This window comes from Zalophus californianus, chromosome 4 (genome assembly GCF_009762305.2).
Source record: "Zalophus californianus isolate mZalCal1 chromosome 4, mZalCal1.pri.v2, whole genome shotgun sequence".
Lineage (NCBI taxonomy): Eukaryota > Metazoa > Chordata > Mammalia > Carnivora > Otariidae > Zalophus > Zalophus californianus.
The window spans coordinates 7,230,745-7,252,483 of NC_045598.1; the positions used below are offsets into that span (position 1 = coordinate 7,230,745).

Here is a 21,739-nt window from a genome sequence, read left to right on the forward strand (position 1 = left end):
TTGAATTCCCTCGGTCATTATTACCATGCAGGCAGAGGGGAAAAGTGTGGCCGGGAACACGGTGTGGGGCGCGCCAGGGTTTAGAGCTCAAGAGGAGGAGGAGGAAGGCGCAGGAAGCAGGGGTGGCCACGCGCGGGGCCGGCCGGAGCCCAGAGGGTTTCCCAGCAGGTGCGTCCAGGCTCGGCTCCGCCCCGCGCTGCTGTCACCTCGCGGGCCCGCCCCGGCCCGCCTCCCCCCACCCCTCCCGGCCCGCAGATAAGCCGAGGCCCCGCCGCCCGCGGCCGCCGTCGCCCTGCCGCGCCATGCCCGCCGACTTCAGCGGCACCTGGAACCTGCTCAGCAGCGACAACTTCGAGGGCTACATGCTGGCCCTAGGTAGGGAGGGCCTGGCCTTGCCGTCCGTTTCCCGGGGCGGCCGTCTCCCCGTACCCCGGCACCCCCGTACCCCCGTCCGTCTCCCGCTCCTCCGTCCGTCCCGTCCATTCTCCGTCCCCCCCACTCCATTTCCCAGTCTCCCCGTCCTGTGGCCCTACTCCCGACCATCCAGTGTCCCCCCAACCCCCTGTCCCTACATCTCCGTCTCCCCGTCCCCTCACCCCTTCCCCCCTCTTCCGTACCCTCCCCCGTCCATCCTCCGTCTCCCCCCCCCCCCCCCCCCGTCCTTCCATCTCCCCCGTCCCCCTTCGGTCCGCCTCTGCCCCCGTCGGTCTCTACCCGCCCGGTGGCCAAGTCTCCTGTCCCACCGCGGACAACTGAGGCGCCGGCCACCTCGCAGGAGGACTCGGGGCTCCGATCCCCGTCCCGGTCTCTCTGCGGCGGGGCTCTGGGTTTCCCGGAGCCCGGTGGCTCTGCTAGGGAGGTCGCCGGCCCTCGGAGTCCGAGCTCCCGGCTGTGCTATGGTGCAGGAGGTCCCCGCCACCCCGCCCAGCGACTCTGGTGCCCGCTGGAGTTTGGGAACCGTTTTGGAAATCTTTAGTTTTCTGACTTCCCCGCTCCCCTCCAGGTCTTGAGTGGGGACAGGAAATCCAGACCCCTTGGTGGCCACCCACCCTCGGCCCCAGGGAAGGCAGGGCCTGCCCGGGCGAGGGGCGGGGGGGGGCGACAGTCGTGGGTGCCCAGAGGGGTCGCTTCTTCGCCTGAGAGGGAAGGGTACTTGGTGGCCGCCAGGGGTGTGTAAGGGGTGGCGGGGGTCTGACCCATGTCCTTGCTTCCCAGAGGGCTTGGAGAATGTTTCCCGCCCTTGATGGTAGAACGCCTCCCTTCCTTACCGGTTCCCAGTTTGTCCTGCTCTGTCATTCTTCAGATGTGGGGCATCAGAGCACCTCGGTGCCAAGCGCTTCCCCTAAGTGACACCCATCAGTGGCTAGAGCTGCTGGGAGCATGGGGACCCAGCAGCTGCTCTGGCTTCTCCTTATCTGACACTGGGCCTGTTTCTCCATCTGTAAGTTCAGACGGAGGGAGGGGTCCGATTTTTTTTCTTTTCAAAAAAATTGTGGTAAACTATACATACATAAAATGGGCCATTTAAGCCCTTTGAAATGTACAGTTCTGTGGCTCCAGTGTGTTTTTAAGAGTTCTGTGCTTTTGGTAGGCTTCTCTCCTCCCTTCTCACACCAGGTAGGGAAGTCCGGGGCTTCTCAAGCTAACTCTGATTCAGACCACCATAAAACCCCGCAGCGGAGGAAAGACATACTTTGCTCATCCCATCCTAGGTTCCTGGGCTGGGGCCGGGTAAATTAGACGAACAAAAGACAGCTTAACCACCAGAAGTTAGTTGCACATGGGCGGGGAGGGCACCTGGGTGCACTCAAATGTTGCGTGGCTGGAACTTGAGCGAGTCTGTAGGGCATCTTAGCAAAGAGTAGTAACTTTGTCGAGAAGTGACAAGACGGAGACTTTGAGTTTAGTTTCTGGGGAGCGAATTGTGGGGAAGGTAACTAACAAAGGGGCTGGTTGGGAAGGTTTATCATGTAAGTTCTGGGGCCATCTCTAGGCTGCTAAGAGACCAGAGTTGCCTCCCTAACTTCTGCCTGTCCTGGACCAGAGGGGAGAGGGGACAACTTGACAAATTTATGTCCTGCTTTTAGGCAAATGGAGGAGGGCAGAGAGCTTTGCTTCTGTCGGCTTCTTCCCAGGTACCTTCGGTTCCATATAATCAGTATGCCAGAGTGGCCTATTTTGGGATGGCATATCCTGCTCACCCTTCAACCTGAATCTCATTTCCTTTGTTTCCAATTCTAAGTAGGAATGAATGCTTATGTTTCCCAAAGGTGGTAGGTCCTGATATTTTACTTACCTGCTCACCTCCAAATTAGTGGTGACATGTGACCCTAAGTGCTTTCTTCCCTGATTTATCTGGCTGCGATCTGGCTACTTGTGTGGGGGATAAAGGCTAAATGTCAGGTGATGGCTTCGAATGTTGCCTTGCTGTGTACTGTGTTTGTGACAATCTCCGTGGCTTTTAGAACAAACCTCTGAGACAACAGGGAATGGAGTCAAGAGTCACCATTCCAAGTATGGGAAGACATCCTGTGCTAAGTCCGTCTGGTATCACAAAGCAGGCTTCTGAGGGCACCTGGGTGGCTCAGTCATTAAGTGTCTGCCTTCGGCTCAGGTCATGATCCCAGGGTCCCGGGATTGAGCCCCGCATCGGGCTCCTTGCTCAGTAGAGAGTCTGCTTCTCCCTCTCCCTCTGTGCTCTCACTCTCTCTCAAATAAAAAATAAAATCTTTCAAAACAAAACAAAACACAAAAAGCAGCCTTCTGAATGTCAGAATTAGTGTTTTTCACATGTGTATAGTACCATCCGTCTCCTGTCCCCACACTGTCTTGCTTTTCGGTATGCTCTGCTATGATCCCTTGTTTGATACCTTTTTTTTCCATGATGTCAGTAGAGGCTTAACAATGATCTGCCACCATATTAGGTCCTAGAGGCTAGCAGAGGCCATTTATTTGTTTACTTGACATATTTATTTATCATCCAACTCCCGTCCCAGAGGACTAAGCCATGTAGTACTGAGTCAGCATCCTGCCTCTCAAACCCCTATTCTTACTTTTGGTTCAGGTTCCAGAAAGATACTGGATCCCGATAACACATGTAACTCTTACTTGCAATCTGTTTTCCAAAAGAAATGTAAGCATGCTAAGGATTTCTGGAATAGAGAGACTGTTGAGTGTAACGGAGTGTCACACCGGAAACCCAGCTAGCTTAGCCATTGATTGTGGTCATAGAATCAAAGTTACAAAACTTCTGAGTTCCTTTAGTTTCCCTTTTTGTTAAACAAGGTAGTTGGGCCAGATCGGATATTCTAAGGATCTCAGTTACGGACCAAGAGATCTCTTGTATTTTATATGATAGCTGAAATCAGACTTAAAACCTCTTGCCAGTTCCTCATAAGCTGGGAAGAAAGTGATCTGGCAAACATTATAAAGAACACAGCCTCCAGGGTCAACCCAGTCTCCCCTGGGCAGATTAGGGGCTCAGGAGCAGATGAGGGTAGGGTTTTGTTACTCAGAACTAGCAGGAGCTTCTTAGCTTGCAGACTCTGCGCCTCACCCCAGATCCCAGATCTACAGCATCAGAATCTGCATTTAACCAGATTCTCAGGTGATTCAGATGCCAATTAAAATTTAAGAAGTGCTGGGGCTCTCTGATGTGTCAAGTGGTCCTTGGGACAACTGCAGAATATAACTACAGTTGACCTTGAACACACAGGTTTGAACTAAGTGGGTCTGCTTATATGAGGATTTTTTTTTTTTATAAATACAGTATAGAATTGTTCATGTATTTTCTCTTACGATTTTCTTAATGACATTTTCTTTTCTCTAGCTTTATTGTAAGAATATAGCATAATACACATACAAAGTGTGTATTAACTGTGTTATCGGGAAGGCTTCTGGTCAACAGGAGGCTGTTAATAGTTAAGTTTTGAGGGAGCCAAAAATTATACAAGGATTTTCAACGGAGCACACAAGTGCGGGGCGGCGGGGGGGTGGGCACTCCCTTAACCCTGACCCCAGTGTTGTTCAAGGGTGAACTGTACTGTAAAACCTATTGTCCATGTTTATGTATGTTCTAATGCCAACTTATGCAGAAGTATTTAGACCTTTCCTGAGGACTTTTGCCTCTGCTAATGGCAAATCAATTTATACTAACTCTCCCAAAGAAGATAGCTAAATTAAGCTGGACTATATATATATATATATTTCTTGAACAGACTGCAGTTTCACTGTGAATCATCTTGGTGGTCCAGAAAAATCTCAAGACCTTAACTTGAATTCAGGTGCTTCCAGACAGCCAGTAGCCTTAGAAGCAATTAAAAAAACAAAACAAAACACAAAATCCTCTTTGGAGGAAGAGAGCAAGATCTTGAATTGTTTCTACAGTTTATATGTATGTATATATAAGCTTCTTTTTTTTTTTTTATCTTTTTTTTTTAAGATTTTTTATTTATTTATTTGAGAGAGAGAGAATGAGAGATAGAGAGCTCGAGAGGAAAGAGGGTCAGAGGGAGAAGCAGACTCCCCGCTGAGCAGGGAGCCCGATGTGGGACTCGATCCGGGACTCCAGGATCATGACCTGAGCCGAAGGCAGTCGCTCAACCAACTGAGCCACCCAGGCGCCCGTATATATAAGCTTCTTAAGGAACATGCGAGAGCTACCAAAATAATAAAGAATTGTCATGTCAAGGTCTAGGAGAGAATAAGAATCCAGAGAAGGGAGCCTTGCTCTTCGGATGGCTCCTACCTTCAGGGTGTTTGTGAGACTAAGCTGCAGTTTGGGGAGCGGCATGGGATTGGGGGGCAGGGGGCAAAAGTGGGAGTCCTGAGTCAGTCAGGGGTAGAGACTCTATAAACACCCTACTCTGGGCTGGGATTCTGGAAAGGTCCGCCTGAGGAGTAAGGGAGACCTGGAAGTAAACAGCTTTTGAACAGACTGTAGTTTCACTGTGAATCATCTTGGTGGTCCAGAAAAATCTCAAGACCTGAACTTGAGTTCAGGTGCTCCCAGACAGCTAGTGGCCTTAAAAGCAATTAAAAAAAACCCTCTTTGGAGGAAGAGAACGTCATGCCAGCTCTATATGCACACTCCACAGAAACAATGCCCAGGAAATAATCACAAACAAGTACATATGGAGATAAAAACACATGACAAGAAAATTCTGGAAGGTGTTGGCTCTGTCTGTTGCTGTGACTGTGGTGACGGTATCATGGGTGTTTGCCTAAGTCCAAACACATTAAATTGCACATATTAAATATGTACTGTTTTTTTGTACATCAATTATACCTCAGTATAGCTGTTAAAAAATTAAAAGACCCTATTAGCAAGAATCCGAAGAAACAACAACAGAAACAGGGTCTCCGGACACTGGGATTATCTGAAATAGAACAAGAAGCAGTTATGCTGAGCTTAATTATGGCAAAGAACCGGAATCTATACAAAGCAACATAGCAGAGTCGAGAAAGAAACAAATAGAAATTCTAGAAATGAAACATAACAAGCAAAGGTAGAAATTTAGCAAGCTCTGTTCTTCAGATTCCCTTCTGTGTCCCAGGTTTTCAGAGATAAGGATGCTCCTAACCTCCGTTGTCGAGAAGGCGCCTCTCGTATGACGGTTTTAGGACCTGCTTAGGGGTAAGGTCAGAGAGCTCTTCTCCCACATACCATTCCTCAAATTCTTTCAGCTTGAACAATTCAGTATGCCAAACTACCATGTTCTGGGGGAGCGTGACCTATGCCCCGTCAAGAACAGAGTTTCTGCCTAGGAGGATGAAAAAATTCTGGAATTGGATAATGGTGGTAGCTGGACAACACTGTGGAACTACTTACCACCCTTGAACTGTATGCCTAATAATGGATAAAATGGTAAATTTTATGTTAGGTATATTTTATTGCAAGGAGACTTTAGTAGAAAATCTACAGTAAATCCTGTATTACATTTAAAAAATTGAAACTCCTTTTAAATGCAGTTGTTTGAATTGATTAATAAGTACATTTTATGAATTAGCCTTCTCTCCTATCTTCACCATGTCTTATTGATGTGGGAAAGAAAGGAAAAAGAAAAATTAAATTTCCTTACTTCCTACAGCCCATTGACAAGTCCTTGAAACAGGCAGAGTAACCTTCCTCTGGGAGCTCAGGTGCCTCGGTGTTGACACTTTGCTAAGGGCAGAAGGCAATCTTAGCCCGACCCCCGGGATCCTGTAAGTCTACTTTAACATATAAAATTCCTTTGGAAACTTCCTTTGTCTCTACCCCCCAAGATACATATTGGCAATCATCCTCCAAGCATATGACCCACCGATATACATCTGAAGAGTTTCATGACTGAGTTTTTACTGAACAGTAATAAAGGACCTTTTCCTAACAATAGCTAGCTCCCCGGGATCCTGGAAACCTTGTTTCCAAAATATCTGGGAGACTTAGGCTATCCCTGACCCCCTCCCAACTTAAAAGTATATAATGGGCCACTCGTCATGACCCCAGTGCAGCTCCTTTTGCCCACGGATCATGTCCCCAAGCTTTAATAAAACTAAAGACATCTCAAGAATTCTTTCTTGGCCATCAGCTTTGAACCCTAACATCTTTCCTACATCATTATGACTTTACACAGTGAACTAAAACATGTTTTGTTTTTGGGCGCCTGGGTGGCTCAGTCGTTAAGCGTCTGCCTTCGGCTCAGGTCATGATCCCGGGGTCCTGGGATTGAGCCCCGCATCGGGCACTCTGTTCAGTGGGGGGCTCTACTTCTCCCTCTCTCCCTCTGTGCTCTCCCCACCCCTCTCTCAAATAAGTAAATAAAATATTAAAAAAAAAAGTCTGGAGGAGGTAGCCTGGGGGTTGGGAGTTCCTGGTGGACCCCACAGTGGCCAAGGAAGACCCAGGGTGTGAAGCTCCAGGCAGGAAGGAACCAGCTGCTAAATGGCTGCAGGTGTTCACCATTCTGTCCCCATCATCGTCCTTAATCCCGATGACTACGAGAAGGTGGTGGTGTGATCACCTTGCCGGAGATCACCATGTAAGCTGGGATTTAAAACCAATTTCTCTTTGGCTCCAAAACCCACGTCGCCTCAAGATTAGAAGTGGCTTTGGGATTAAGGGTTAATGTGAACAGATGAAGTTTAGAAAAGTATATGTCTGTCGGCTTCTTTGAGATCCTGCCCTAAAGGGTATACACACTTGTAATAGAATGCAAAATAGCTAGATCATCTCTTCCTTCTGCATGAATGTCTTATTTCCTACGGAAAAACCTAATGGTATGGAAAAGCCTGGATAAAAGCCTTACAAGCACAAAGCCATTTGGACCACTGAGGTGGAATGGCCGAAATTGACCAGACCTTAGGCTGATTTAAATTTTGATCTTTAAGGGCACCTGGGTGGCTCAGTTGGCTGAGCATCTGACTTCAGCTCAGGTCATGATCCCGGGGTCCTGGGATTGAGCTCCTTGTGGGGCTCCCTGCTCAATGAGAAATCTGCTTCTCCCTCTCCCTCTACCCCTACCCCTCCGCTCGTGCTCTCTCTCTCAAATAAATAAATAAAATCTTAAAAAAAAATAAATTTTCATCTTTAAAACGACAAGCCCTCAGTAACAATTACAACATGGTAGTACGGATTATAAAGTTACTGGCAATGAATCACTTCACAGATTTTTTTTTTTTTAAGTAATCTCCACACCCAGTGTGGGGCTCACAGATTTTTTTTTTTTAAAGATTTTATTTATTTGAGAGAGAGAGAATGAGAGATAGCATGAGAGGGAAGAGGGTCAGAGGGAGAAGCAGACTCCCCGCCGAGCAGGGAGCCCGATGTGGGACTCGATCCCGGGACTCCAGGATCATGACCTGAGCCGAAGGCAGTCGCCCAACCAACTGAGCCACCCAGGCTCCCCGGGCTCACAGATTTTAAAAGTATAACTGATGTAAAGTAATAATCTAAAGTTTGTTTTTTGTTTGTTGAGTTGGTCGGTTGTGTTTGACTTACAGAATAGGGTTTAAGGAAAGTCAGCAATAACTATTTTAAATTTGGCTTGGTCTATTTATAATGGGATAAGTATTTTAAGGCGTTAGCCCCAGTGCTTAAACATTGCTGAAAACCAGTTAAGACTGGATCATTTGCAGCTCAAGCTAAAACCCTGCATTCTAGGTGTATTAAAAAAAAAAAAAGTTTTCTCAAAATAAGGACATTTATATTATTTTGGGGTTAATGAGATGCTGAAGGAGCCCTGCTCCGTGCTTGGCCAAGTTTTCTGGACTGGAAAGGCTCTCTGTGAAGCCCTGAGTGGCAGTTTCATGTCAGATGAAAAGGAAATCTGTTAGGCAAACAAATTAAAATGGGGATCGGCACCTGGCTGGCTCAGTCGGTGGAGCGGGTGACTCTTGATCTCAGGGTTGTAAGTTCGAGCCCCACGTTGGATGTAGAGATTACTTAAAAAAAAAAAAAAAAACTTAAAAAAATTAAAAATTAAAAAATGATACAGGGGTCAACTCTGGAACCAAACTACCTTCATTAAGGCATGTAATTCTCTGAAATGAAGATTCTTGGGACTTTATTTTACATAGTAGGATAATCCTAAATGGGGGAACCATGCATGCTCTGTGGCTCACAGAAATGTCTAGGTGATGAGCCAGCATAGAGTAGTGGCTGACTGCCTATCAGACCATGTCACCTGCACCTAATGGTCCAGTGGCACCCATCTACATTTTCTTGAGTTAGAGCCCAGTGGTCCTTATGGTACCCCCACATTTCAACTCATGATCCTCTCGGCTCCTCATCTCCCTCATTCTGCTCCAGCCACCCCAGGCTCCTGGTGGTTCCTGAAACCATCTGGCATACCCTTCCTTGGTGTCCCTGGGCTCCCTGTGATCTCTGCCTTATGCTCTCCCCAGAAATCTGCATGGTTTGCTTCTTCCCCTCATTTAGCTCCTGCCTGAAGTGTCATCTGGCTACCCTACTTAAGATAGCAACAGGTGCCTGGCTGGCTCAATTAGTAGAGCGTGTGACTCTTGATCATGGGGTTTTGAGTTTGAGCCCCAAGTTGGGCGTAGAGATTACTTAATAAATAAAGTAGGGGTGCCTGGGTGGCTCAGTTGTTAAGTATCTGCGCTCCACTCAGATCATGATCCCAGGGTCCTGGGATCGAGCCCCGCATCGGGCTCCCTGCTCAGCGGGAAGCCTGCTTCTCCCTCTCCCAGGGCTTGTGTTCCCTCCCTCTCTCTATCTCTGTGTCTCAAATAAATAAATAAAATCTTAAAAAAAAATAAAGTAAAATAAAACAGCAACAGTTACCTTTAGCTACATAATATGCTCAAAGCTACTAAAAGGGAAATGGGGTTCAAATCCACTGTCTATATCAAAACCTGGATCTTCTCAGCATTCCATATTTCTGTGTGTGACTCTGTTTTTGTGTTTTTTTTTTAAGATTTTATTTATTTATTTGACAGAGAGAGACACAGAGAGAGAGGGAACACAAGCAGGGGGAGTGGGAGAGGGAGAAGCAGGCTCCCCGCGGAGCAGGGAGCCCGATGCGGGGCTCGATCCCAGGACCCTGGGATCATGACCCGAGCTGAAGGCAGACGCTTAACGACTGAGCCACCCAGGCGTCCCGTTTTAGGGTTTATTAAAGATTTGGGGGCGCCTGGGTGGCTCAGATGGTTGAGCGTCTGCCTTTGGCTCGGGTCATGATCCCTGTGTTCTGGGATCGAGCCCCGCATGGGGCTCCCTGCTCAGAGGGGAGCCTGCGTCTCCCTCTGCTACTGCTCCCCCTGCTTGTGCTCTCTCCCTCTCGCTGTCAAATAAATAAAATCTAAAAAAAAAAAAAAAAATTCTAAATGGATAGTAGTATATGCATATTTACAGTGGCTTTTGACTTTTTTTGTTTAGAAACTGTTCAAATGCTTTTAAAATTTTTATTTAAATCCAATTCATTAACTATATTACTAGTTTCAGAGGTAGAGTTCAGTGATGCATCCGTTGTCTCTAACAAATGCTGTCTTAATCCAAAGTGTAAATACACAAAGCAGACAAAGGCTGAGCTGCTGTGTTTGCGTTTGGGTTGGGGCCTGAGTCCTGTACGCTTGGGTGCCTTGGACTCTTCTCTGCCTCTGGGGGGACTCCCAGAGCTGCTTCTCCCAGGCCCCGCTTCAGATCCATTATTACCGAAGGCACAGCCGGCCAATGACTCTTCCCGGAAAGCGGTTCAAGCTTTTTAATCAAGCCTCTGGATAGAGTTTTACCAGGACAACGCCCTACAGATCCAATTTTGGCAGCAAACGGCATTGAAATTACAAAAGAAACACTAGTGATGAAATACAATGGTTCCGGGGCGCCTGGGCGGCTCAGTCGTTAAGGGTCTGCCTTCGACTCGGGTCATGATCCCGGCGTCCTGGGATCGAGCCCCGCATCGGGCTCCCCGCTCCACGGGAAGCCTGCTTCTCCCTCTCCCACTCGCCCTGCTTGTGTTCCCTCTCTCGCTGTCTCTCTCGCTGTCAAATAAATAAATAAAATCTTAAAAAAAAAAAAAAAAAGAAATACAATGGTCTGAGGACAGCTGCCAAATTCTTTGCTTTTGCATCTCGAGTCAACGTTGAGACTTCTTTTTTAAAAATTGTTTTCTAGGGGCGCCTGGGTGGCTCAGTCGGTGAAGCGACTGCCTTCGGCTCAGGTCATGATCCTGGAGTCCCGGGATCGAGTCCCACATCGGGCTCCCTGCTCAGCAGGGAGTCTGCTTCTCCCTCTGACCCTCTTCCCTCTCGTGCTCCCTATCTCTCATTCTCTCTCTCTCAAATAAATAAATAAAATCTTTAAAAAAATAAAAATAAAACAAAAAATAAATAAAAATTGTTTTTTAAGGTATTGACTTTGCTACTCGTAAGATAGCCAAGTTGCTGAAGCCACAGAAAGTGATTGAGCAAAACGGGGATTCTTTTACCATCCACACATACAGCAGCCTGAGGAACTACCTTGTTACATTTAAAGTTGGAGAAGAATTTGATGAGGATAATAAGGGCCTGGATAACAAGAAATGCAAGGTAAAAAAAAAAAAAAATCAAATGATAACATAGGCTCTTGATTTTGCAAGATTAACTGGGCCTTCCTAGTACCCGTTGAGGAGCCTGCCATAGCAAACCAACCTCTTCTCCCCTGTCTCATGCAGAGCTTGGTCACCTGGGACAATGACAGACTCACCTGTGTCCAGAAGGGGGAGAAGAAGAACAGAGGCTGGACCCATTGGATCGAAGGGGACAAACTTCACCTGGTACTTGCCACACTTTGTTCTTACGTCCCATGAGATGATACAGGATTAAACCATGACAGTGTTTCCGTCATTCCAACCCACTGTTTTCAACTTGGCATGTTACCTTCCAGTGCCTGGTGAAGTAGTCTTTTTCATTTACGACAGAACATATTCCAGGTTTCAAAATAATTTTCCTGTTGAATTCATCATGTACTAACGGAAAAAAATATAGAGGGGCACCTTGGTAGCTCAGTCGGTTAAGCGTCTGCCTTCGGCTCAGGTCATGATCCCAGGGTCCTGGGGTGGAGCCCGGGGTCAGTCTCCCTTCTCCGTGAGGGGCCTGCTTCTCCCTCTCCCCGCCTCCTGCTTGTGCTCTCTCTCAGTCTCTATCTCAAATAAATTAATAAATAAAACCTTTAAAAAGAAAAAAATACAGTTCTTAATATAATACATACATATATTACATTTACCTTAATATATATTTTATATACATAAAATAAGGTAGCAAACTGGCTTCCTAGTATTCTACCAGGTTGGTGAACTATTCATTTTTAGAAAACATTTCCATAGTCTCAGTGTCCAGGAGTATTGTTTTTAGGGTGTTTTCTGCTATTGCTTAACTTTATGTAAATAGAGCCTTTTGCATCCGTGGATTTATTTCCTGAGGAAGAATTCACAGAGAGGAGTGTTGTCAGAGGCATTCACATCACTGCCGCTCTCTACTTAGTTGCCTTACTTCCGAAAGATCGTCTCCTTGCAGATGCCACCAGCACTTCATGAACATACTAGTTACAGCTCAAGCTGATCAATAATTTTGAAATATAATTTAGAAGGTATAGCGGCGCTTGGGGTGGCTCAGTCGGTTAAGCGTCCGACTCATGATCTCAGCTCAGGTCTTGATCTCAGGGTTGTGAGTTTTTTGTTTTTTTTTTTTTAAAGATTTTATTTATTTATTTGACACAGAGAGAGATAGCGACAGCAGGAACACAAGCAGGGGGAGTGGGTGAGGGAGAAGCAGACTCCCCGCGGAGCAGGGAGCCCGATGCGGGGCTCGATCCCAGGACCCTGGGATCATGACCTGAGCTGAAGGCAGACGCTTAACGACTGAGCCACCCAGGCGCCTCCAGGGTTGTGAGTTTAAGCCCCACATTGGGCTCCACACTGGCCGTGGAGCCTACTTAAAAAAAGAGAGAGAGAGAAGGTATAAAATTGTACATCAAGGCTTAATTATGGCTTTTTTTTAAAGATTTTATTTATTTGACACAGAGAGAGCGAGAGCAGGAACACAAGCAGGGGGAGTGGGAGAAGGAGAAGCAGGCTTCCCGCCGAGCAGGGAGCCCGATGCGGGGCTCGATCCCATGACCTGAGCCGAAGGCAGACGCTTAACGACTGAGCCACCCAGGTGCCCCTAATTATGGCTTTTTAAATGAAAATTGCTTCTTGCCATATATATTATAATGGCTTACTTTTTTCGAGTGATGATTTTTTGCTCAATTACTGTGCTAAATCTTTGTATGCATTATCTATTTTGGTCTTCAAGACAATCCTGTGAAAGGGACACTATTTTTTCCATTTACAAATGAAGAGACTGAGATTTAGAAATTCCCCAAGGCTGCCAAGTAGAGATTCAAATCCAGATCTGATAAAAATGTGTGCTTTCAACTCTATGCCTTTTTGCCTTAATGTACAGAAATCTAAGCCAGACCCACGAAAACAAAATTAGAGCACTTATCTTAAAGTTGGACATGGGTGGTCTTTCGATTACAAAGGCATTGAAGATATTTTTATTTTGGGGGCGTCTGGCTGGCTCAGACATAGAGCATGTGACTCTTGATCTCGGGGTTATGAGTTCACACCCCGGGTTGGGTGTGGAGCATTCTCTGGAAAAAAAAAAAAAAAGATATTTTGATTCTAGATTGATAAATCTTATACTCTTCTGACAATAGAAACAAAATTAAGAAACTTGCCATCACAAAAATGTAATATGGAACCTCAAGGAAAACACAAATATGTTTGAGGATATACAGGTGAGTTGGTTGTAAGAAGTAATGTTCAAATTGCATGCATCCTTCTTGGCATATCCATGAACTCTGCCCAAGCAGAGAACAGAAGGAGCCTTCCTCTGAGGATACTCACAGGGCAATCTTGCTATGCTGTGATATAATACAAAATAAGTATTTGGTCTTTATACATGGCTCCTAAAACCCTCGGAACCTCCAGAGTAATTAAGAGTGTCTCCTGTAGGCTAATGAGATGATTGGTGGTTGGGGTCTCCCAGATGGTCAAAGATTTAATCAATCATGCCTATGTAACGAAACCTCCACAAACACCCCTAAACGCGAGGGTTTGGAGAGCTTCCTAGTCGGTGAAAACATTGATGTGCTGGGACGGCGTCACTCCTGGAAGGGGCATGGACGGTCCGCACACGCACCCCCATACTGTGTCCTATGCATCTATTTGGCTGTTCTTGACTTGTATCCTCTATAATAAGCCTGTAAATGTAAAGAGTGTTTCTGTGAACCGTTCTTGCACATTACTGAACCCGAGGAGGGGGTCATGGGAATCCCGTTCATAGCTGGTCCGTCAGAAGTTCGGGTGGCCTGGGACTCGGAACAGATGTCTGAAGTGGGAACAGTTTTCGGGACTGAGCCTTACTTAACCTGTGGGGTGTGCGCTAGCTCTGGGTCATTAGTGTCAGAATCGAATTGAATTGTTGGACACCCAGTTGGAAAAGACACCGCATATCTGGAGTCAGAAGTGTTGCGAGTATTAAGTAACAATAATAGCCTGCATGCCCTCTCATCTTCTTTCTCCTCTTATACCTCCTTGTCCCTAGGAAATGTTCTGTGAAGGCCAAGTGTGCAAACAGACGTTCCAGAGAGCCTGAGCTGTATCCAGCCACAGAGTCCATGTGTGACTGCAGCTTAACGTTGAAATCTATCCCCACATGAACAGATGTTCGTCTGTCCTGGTTTGGCGATGGGAACTTGTGGTCCGAGAGATGTCCCACAGCCTGTACCAGAAGCCATTTACTCTAACTGGGGCAAAACGGCTCCGTTTCAATAAACCTGTCCAACAACCCTGACTTTTTTTCCTTCTAAATTTAGTGTATCCCATTATTTGAAGAAGTATTTGAAAGCCTTCTAGGTGCAACATGGACACACCAATGAACAGGATGTAATTCCGTCTTCAAGGTCTAGTGAGGAAACGGACAAAACAAGCATCGGAACCGCCGTGATAAGTAGAGGCAGCTATGAGAACTCAGGAGGGGAAGCCTGACTTTTGGGGATGAGCAAGTGGCAGCAGGGGTCAGGGGTAGCGGAGGTGGTCTCCAGGCTTAGAACTGAAGCACAGGCGGGCAGGAAGCATCGGGAAGCATTCCAGGTAAAAAGTTAGGGGTAAGTTGGAGGGACGTTTGAGGAACTGAAAGACTGTGTTGCTGGAGCAGGAGTGTATGTGGATGAAGTGGTAAGAGATATCAGAGGAGGCTGGAAGGCAGGCAGGGGCCCTTTCATGAAGAATCTGGAAGGCTGGGCGACAGAGCTAAGATTTGTCCCCAAAGTCATAGGAAGATGGTGCCTGGCTCTAAGCAGATCTGCACAGCCAGGTTGGCTCACAGAAGGGAACCCCAAATGCACAGGGGAGAAAAGGCTCTAGGTGGGGGATGCAATTCGGGAGCCAGTTTAGAAAGTACTGCTAGAAATCCCAGCGTGAGGTGGTGACGATCAGGAGTACCTGGAGCCCAAGTCTCAAATACAGTGAATGGACTCGGGCCTGGAGAGAAAAAGCTAATCATGTAGGACCCAGACTCATAGTCCAAGGTGGTCAATGAGCCGATGAGCTGTAGGGATGATGGAAGGGGAGGGGTCAAGGGAGATGCCCTGTTTGGGGTTCAGGCAGCTGTAGGAAGGAAGGTAGGAGCCAATCAGAAGGCAACACAGAAGAATGAGCTCTGGATCTTGAGGGACCTGTGCCCAGTTTAAGCCAGGCCATCAGGAGAGGATGAGATGATGTGAAGCACATAAACTGCATATGGATGAGACTGTCTGGGATATTGTGTTTATTTATAAGTAATCTCTACGCTCAGGGTGGGCTCGAACTTACAGCCCCAGAATCGAGAGTGGCATGCTCTACCAACGGAGCCAGCCAGGTGCCCCAGGGACATTGTGCTCCAAGTGAGGAGAGAGAAACCTAAGGCCCAAAGGGGTACACTAGCAGGGGTGGCCAGAGGGGCTGGAGAAACAGGGGGGCAGCCAGGAAACAAAGGCAGGAAACGTTTCAGGGTCCGGGGAGTGGTGGGCACTCACTGAGATGCCTGAGGTAGCAGTAAGTCAAGCTGGATCATTCTGCCTCGGTGAGGTTGGTTCAGGGGCAGGGCTGGTGCTGAGCCAGCATGCTGTGGGTGTGGAAGTAGGGGAGGTGAGCAAGTACAGACAGGGTGCGTTTGGCTGAGAAGCACAAGGAACGCAGGGATAGTTTCAGGGAGGCCTGTGAGGGAGTGACCAGTTCAGACGGGTGGAACTGCTGGATCACAGAGTCAGCGTGGGGTAAGGGAAGTCAGGAGTGCCCACGGTGAGCTAGGCTCTAAGCTGGGCTTTAGGGGCTCCCTGGACAATAGCTGAGGAAAGGTCTATGCCTGAAAGGAGCTTATAGACTTCAGAAAGTAACAGAATTCAAGAGGAAATTAAAGTCTGAGCATCAGATCTAACTTTTGTTTCAACTAACAGAAACCGACTTGTTAGTTTGACCTTAGAAGCAGTGACGTTAGAGCCAGAGAAAGGGCAATTGTGGGTCCAATTAGATATGGTGACCCCAAACAGAAAGACTATGAAATTGTTTCAGGGTCGAAATCAGGTAGTAAGTGGATTAGCTGAGCTGGCAGATGGACACCAGATTTGAGAATTATGTGGTGAGTAATCTTTCTTTTCTTTTTGGTGCAAAATGGTGGTTTATTAAAGACCAGGGACAGGAGCTGTGGGCAGAAAGAGCTGTGGCACTGGGGTCTCGAGGAGTGGTGATTTTATACTCAGGACTCGGGGGAGGTAAGGAAAAGGGAGGTTTCAAAAGAACTTTCATATGCTAAAGAGGACCAACCTACAAGATACCAAAGGTCTTGTCGTTGTCAAGGCAACGTTGTTTTCCCTTCTAGCAAGGTATTAACATTAAGATAGTTGGGACATCCCTGGAAGAAGGCCACACATTTCCCACCCTGGGGGTGGGGGGAGGCTGCAGGGTGTCAGCTTGTGCTTTGTCTTCAGCTAGCCTTCTGCTCCCTCATCATTCCCTGCCCTGTACAATTTTGACCCTTAAATCTTTAAGGTGGTTAGATGGAAGGTGGTGAAGGTGGAAGGTCGCATGTTCTGTAACGTCTTCCTGCTGAATAGAGGCGTAGAGATGTCCCTACCTATGGGTCAATTATTGGTCAGTTGGGGAACACATCGCGGAGTTACGAGAGGGCATTGTAGGGATGGAATCTCGACACCAAGCGGAGAGATACTGAAAAAGACAATGCATTAAGATGAATGTTCCGGAACCTGGACTGGATCGCCCAATGGAAGAACCAAGCGGCACCCGGAGATCTTGGAGGCTAGGAGGTTTACTTAACGCCAGAGGGCTCGGAGGAGAGTGGTCTCCAAAGGTCTGAGCCCCGAGCACAAACCACAGGGGCAATTTATACACTTCTACTTCCGCATACCTGGCACTTTTGGCGTGTGCGGGAAGCAGAGCAGAGAGAAGAATCCAGAAGAGCCTGGGGGCAAGGACTGGGACTCTCTCGCTGGCTCGGACGGCCATTTTAGGACACAGATTTTCCTTATTCCCCCCTTTGATGCCCCTTTAAACACCTAGTTTAGAGGGCATCATCTTCATCTTCTGAGGGGCGACGGTGAGTAAGGAGTAACTGGAGTCTGATTTTAGCAATTTGAGCAGTGATAAACCTAGTAAGGGCATTAAGAATACAAGGCCCAAAGGCTACTATGAGGAGAAGCAATAGGAGGGGGCCGACGAGGGGGGCGAACCAAGGGAACCACTGTGAGAGGGCATCCCACCAAGGTGTCCGCTGGAGTGATTCCCACCGGCGATGCACTCGTTCCTGTAACTGGGTCAGAGTTTCTTGGACCACCCCCAACTCACTAGCACGGAAACAACATTCCTCCTGTAAGAAGAGCCGGAGCCCCCCTTGCGCAGCCGTGAGCAAGTCGAGCCCATGCCTGTTTTGGGGGATCGAGGCCAGTAAAGGTGGGCTCTTTGACCTTAGGTAGAGGGAGCCATCACGGCTAACCCGTCAGCAGATGAAAGCCGTGGACAAGTAAGTGCAGTAATACACCCTAGGGACACCCAATAAGCAGTGACAATAGTAAGCCTCTGGGGGAAAGTCCAGTCAGGAGGGGCAACAGTGTAGAGTCCGACTCCCAAGATGAGGGAAAGCACACCGATGAGAGCCAGGGGCCACGGGGAGCAGGTGTCCATCAGTCGGTGGGGTCTCGTCGAAGGTGAAGCCGGAGCGGGTTCGTGAAGTCTGGCCGGACTCTCCACTGGCGCAGCTCCCCGTCCAAATGATGAGCATTCTTCACTCCAGAATGGTGGACCCACAGGGTGACATCTGAGACCTTGAGGGCAGTAGGGGCAGTTAGAACAACAGTGTGGGGCCCTGTCCACTGCAGTTTGAGGGGGTCTTTTTTCCAAACTCAGTCCCCTGTCTGGAAGGAGTGTACCTGAGACCCAAAGGAGATTGGGGCCCTCTCAATGGTGTACTTTTTAAATTTATTTAGGGTGGCCCCCAGGGCCTGAACCTGCTCCATTATCCCTTTATCTCCAACCTGATGCAAGTTTCCCGGAAGGCTTCCCAAGCAAGCACGGGGGAGGCCGTCCATATATTATTTCGGATGGGGAGAAACCTGACGTCCTGGGGGTGCAGCAAGCACGCAGGAGAGCTAGGGGTAGCAGATCCGGCCATGGGAGGTTAGTCTCCTGATAAAACTTTGCTAAGGTTCGCTTGATGGTGTGATTCATTCGCTCTACTTTCCCTGAACTTTGGGGCCGGTAAGCAGTGTCGAGTCTCCAGGTGATGTTGAGAGATCTGGTCAATACCTGTACAATGTCTGCCACAAAGGTGGGTCCATTGTCACTATGGATTGTCAATGGCAGGCTGAACTGGGGCACGATCTCCCACAAGAGGACTTTAGCTACTTCCTGGCTTTGCTCCGTCCTGGTCAGGAAGGCTTCAACCCACCCAGAGTATGTGCATACTATTACTAAGGAGATAGCTGAACCCCCTGCTCAGCTGCACATCTGTGAAGTCTACCTCTAGATCTTCGAAGAGGGTTGCTCCCAACCTCTGGACACCTGGCGGGGGCTGTGGTGCAGACCGAGCATTATTGTTAGCACATGTTAGGCACCGTTCACTCGTTGCTCGGCATAGTGCCGGCAGCTGACTGATGTAGTGGTGCATCTTCAGAAGAGCTTCTAATGCAGTTTTCCCCAGATGAGTGAGTCGGTGGTATTCCTTGACTAGATGCCTTCCAGTTGCTGTTGGAACAAAGATGTGCCCATCTGGCATCATCCACCACCCCTTTTCAGTCAGGGTGGCTCCCTCAGCCATGGCCCATTCTTTTTCCTTTTCAGTGTTAACTGGGCGGAGGGACTTCTTCCGGGGGTGTTAGGGCCATGGTGAGGGAAGGGGCTCTGTCTATCACTGGCTGAGGTCTTGGCTGCCTTATCTGCCAGACGATTTCCCTGAGCTATGGGGTCATCTCCCTTCTGGTGTCCCTTACAGTGCAGACGGCTTCAAGGAGCCTCAGTATCTCCTCCTTGTTCTTGACTGTTTTTCCTGTGGTGGTTAGGAGGCCCCTTTCCTTGTAGACGGCTCCGTGTATATGTACAGTAGCAAAGGCATACCAAGAGTCACTGTAGATGTTGACTCATTTGCCTTCACCAAGGGTGAGGGCTTGGACTAAGGCATATAATTCAGCCCGTTGAGCTGACCATCCAGCTGGTAATGCCTTAGCTTCTAGGACTTTAGTGGTTGTGGTTACTGCATAACCCGCTTTCTGGGCACCCTCTTGTAGGTAACTGCTGCCATTACTGAACAGCATGAGCTCTGGATTCTTTTTTTTTTTTTTTAAAGATTTTATTTATTTATTTGAGAGAGAGAATGAGAGACAGAGAGCACGAGAGGGAAGAGGGTCAGAGGGAGAAGCAGACCCCCCGCTGAGCAGGGAGCCTGATGTGGGACTCGATCCCAGGACTCCAAGATCATGACCCGAGCTGAAGGCAGTCGCTTAACCAACTGAGCCACCCAGGCGCCCTGAGCTCTGGATTCTTTATGGCTTGATCCCGCAGATCTGGACAGCTCACATAGACTTCATCAGTCACCTCAGAGCAGTCATGGTCTGGTTCCCCTTCTTCTGTGGGGAGAAAGGTTGCTGGATTTAATGTCCTTAACTGTTTCGAGGGTGACCCTCGGGTTTTCGCAGAGGAGCCCTTGGTATTGTGCTAGCAAAGAGGTGGAAAGGAAGCAGTGTCCCTGTGTGTTCATGAGGGACACAACTGCATGAGGGACCTTGAGGTTAAGTCTTGCCCCAGGGTAAGTCTGTCCACCTCCTTGATGGGTAGGACTGTGGCTGCCAGTGCCCTGAGGCATGGCGGCCATCCCGCTGCCACAGGGTCCAGCTTCTCTGACAGGGAAGCAACTGGCTGTTGCCAGGGTCCAACAGTCTGGGTGAGTACCCCAAGCGCTATTTTTTCCTTTTCATGCACAAAGAGATTGAAGGGTTTTTCTACATCTGGTAGGCCCAGGGCTGGAGCCTGCCCCAGGGCGGTCTTTATCTCTGTGAAAGTGGCTTCTGCTCCTCAGTCCAGGCAGGGGGTTCTCAATCTGGTCCCCCTAAGAGATCACAGAGGGGTCTTGTTATTGCCGAGAACCCAGGGATCCAGATGCGGCAGAATCCTGCAGACCCCGGGAATTCTCGCAGGCCCCTTTTTGTCTGGGGCTGTGGCAGGGAGATGATGACCCTTGTGGAAGGGGGTACTGCCTTTGCCTCTGAGGCTGGGCTCCTGGGATCAGTCCAACAATGATAGGGGCCCAATTCCGGGCTAGTCCAGGTGGGTTGTCTTCAGCCCATACTGAAGGGAAGGCAAGTTTGAACTCCGGCGGGCTGCTTGGTTGGGCCTGGGCACAGAATAGCCTCCATTCTTCTTCCCTTGGCATGGTAATTGCTAGTGTTAGAGACCCCGTCTCCTCTTGCCTTGGGTTCAGTCAGAGGCTAGTGTGTCCAGTGGGCTCAAAGGTTATCTGAGCCCTAACTTTGGAGAGTATGTCTCGGCCCAGGAGAGGGATGGGGCAATCAGGCAGATGAAGGAATTCATGTCGGACCTTGTGGCCCCCGAGTTCACACTGGTGAGCCTGGTAAAAGGGCTGTTGTATCGCCCACATCCTGGTGGCCCCAAGGATGGTCACAGTCCTTTTGCTGAAAGGGGCCACTGGGGAGGTGACAACAGACTGCTCAGCCCCAGTATCAACCATAAAAGTCACTGGTCGGCCCCCCACCTTCATTCTCACCATGGACTCACGGGGACCAAGGAGGAAAGAGCCCGGTCCCCCTCAGTCTGAGTCCATTCCCACAAGGCCTATGAAGTCCTCCTCTCGGGGTTCTTCCTGGTAGCAGCTGGGCCTTTGAGCCTTTTCCAGGTTGGGCCATTTGTTTTTTCCAATGCCCTTTCTCTTTACACTAGGCACATTGATCCCTTGCCAAGGGGGTTCTGGGTTTTCCCCTTTCGGTCGTTGGGGTCTTGTCTTTGTGTTGTCCTTTTCTTTCAGGGCAGCGGCGAGGAGGCTGACTTTCTTTTTCAGCTTTTTGTCGGCTTCCCATTCGGCTGCGACTTCCCTGTTCATGTAGACCTTATTGGCAATCTATTAGTTGGGTGATGTTCATCCCGGCAAAACCCTCTAGTTTCTGAAGTTTTTTTCTGATGTCTGGGGCGGCCTGAGCCACGAAGGAGATGTTTACCATCTGTTGGCTTTCCTGTGCCTCGGGGTCAGATGGAGTGTATATCCATCTGTACTCCCCCGGTTGTTGAGTGACCGAGGGTACCTTAGTCATGTTCGTGGGTTTCTTAGCTCCTGCCCGGATTCTCCGGAGGAGGGCCTCCTGGTACTGGTGGATGTGGGACTGTCCCTTGGTTGTGGTGAAGTCCCATGCTGGGTGCTTTTTGGATGCGGCCGTATGAGCCCAGGCTGCATGTGTGCTCTTCTAGGTGCTGCTGTGCACCTTTCATTATTCTCCTCCTTTCCTCTGTGTTAAACAGGGTGCAGAGTAACTGTTGGCAGTCTTCCCAGGTTGGCCGATGAGTCTGGAAGAGGGATTCTATGAGGTCTACCATAACCTGTGGTTCCTCAGAGTAGAATGGGGTGTTATGTTTCCAGTTGAGGAGGTCGGTGGTGGAGAAGGGCTGATAATACATCATGGAACGGCCGGGCTGGACCGTCCCGTCTTCACTGTGCCTCTCGG

The 21,739-nt window shown here is 48.6% G+C and overlaps 1 protein-coding gene across 1 annotated transcript; it reads left to right on the forward strand.

The window, feature by feature from the left end:
* Window positions 1-220: 220 nt before the first annotated feature.
* RBP7 (retinol binding protein 7) lies at window positions 221-14,316 on the forward strand. Its single transcript, XM_027577858.1, has 4 exons — window positions 221-375; window positions 10,847-11,025; window positions 11,151-11,252; window positions 14,068-14,316. The coding sequence occupies exons 1-4, from the start codon at window positions 303-305 to the stop codon at window positions 14,116-14,118; spliced, it is 405 nt and encodes a 134-aa protein (XP_027433659.1). The 5' UTR covers window positions 221-302; the 3' UTR covers window positions 14,119-14,316.
* Window positions 14,317-21,739: the final 7,423 nt, after the last annotated feature.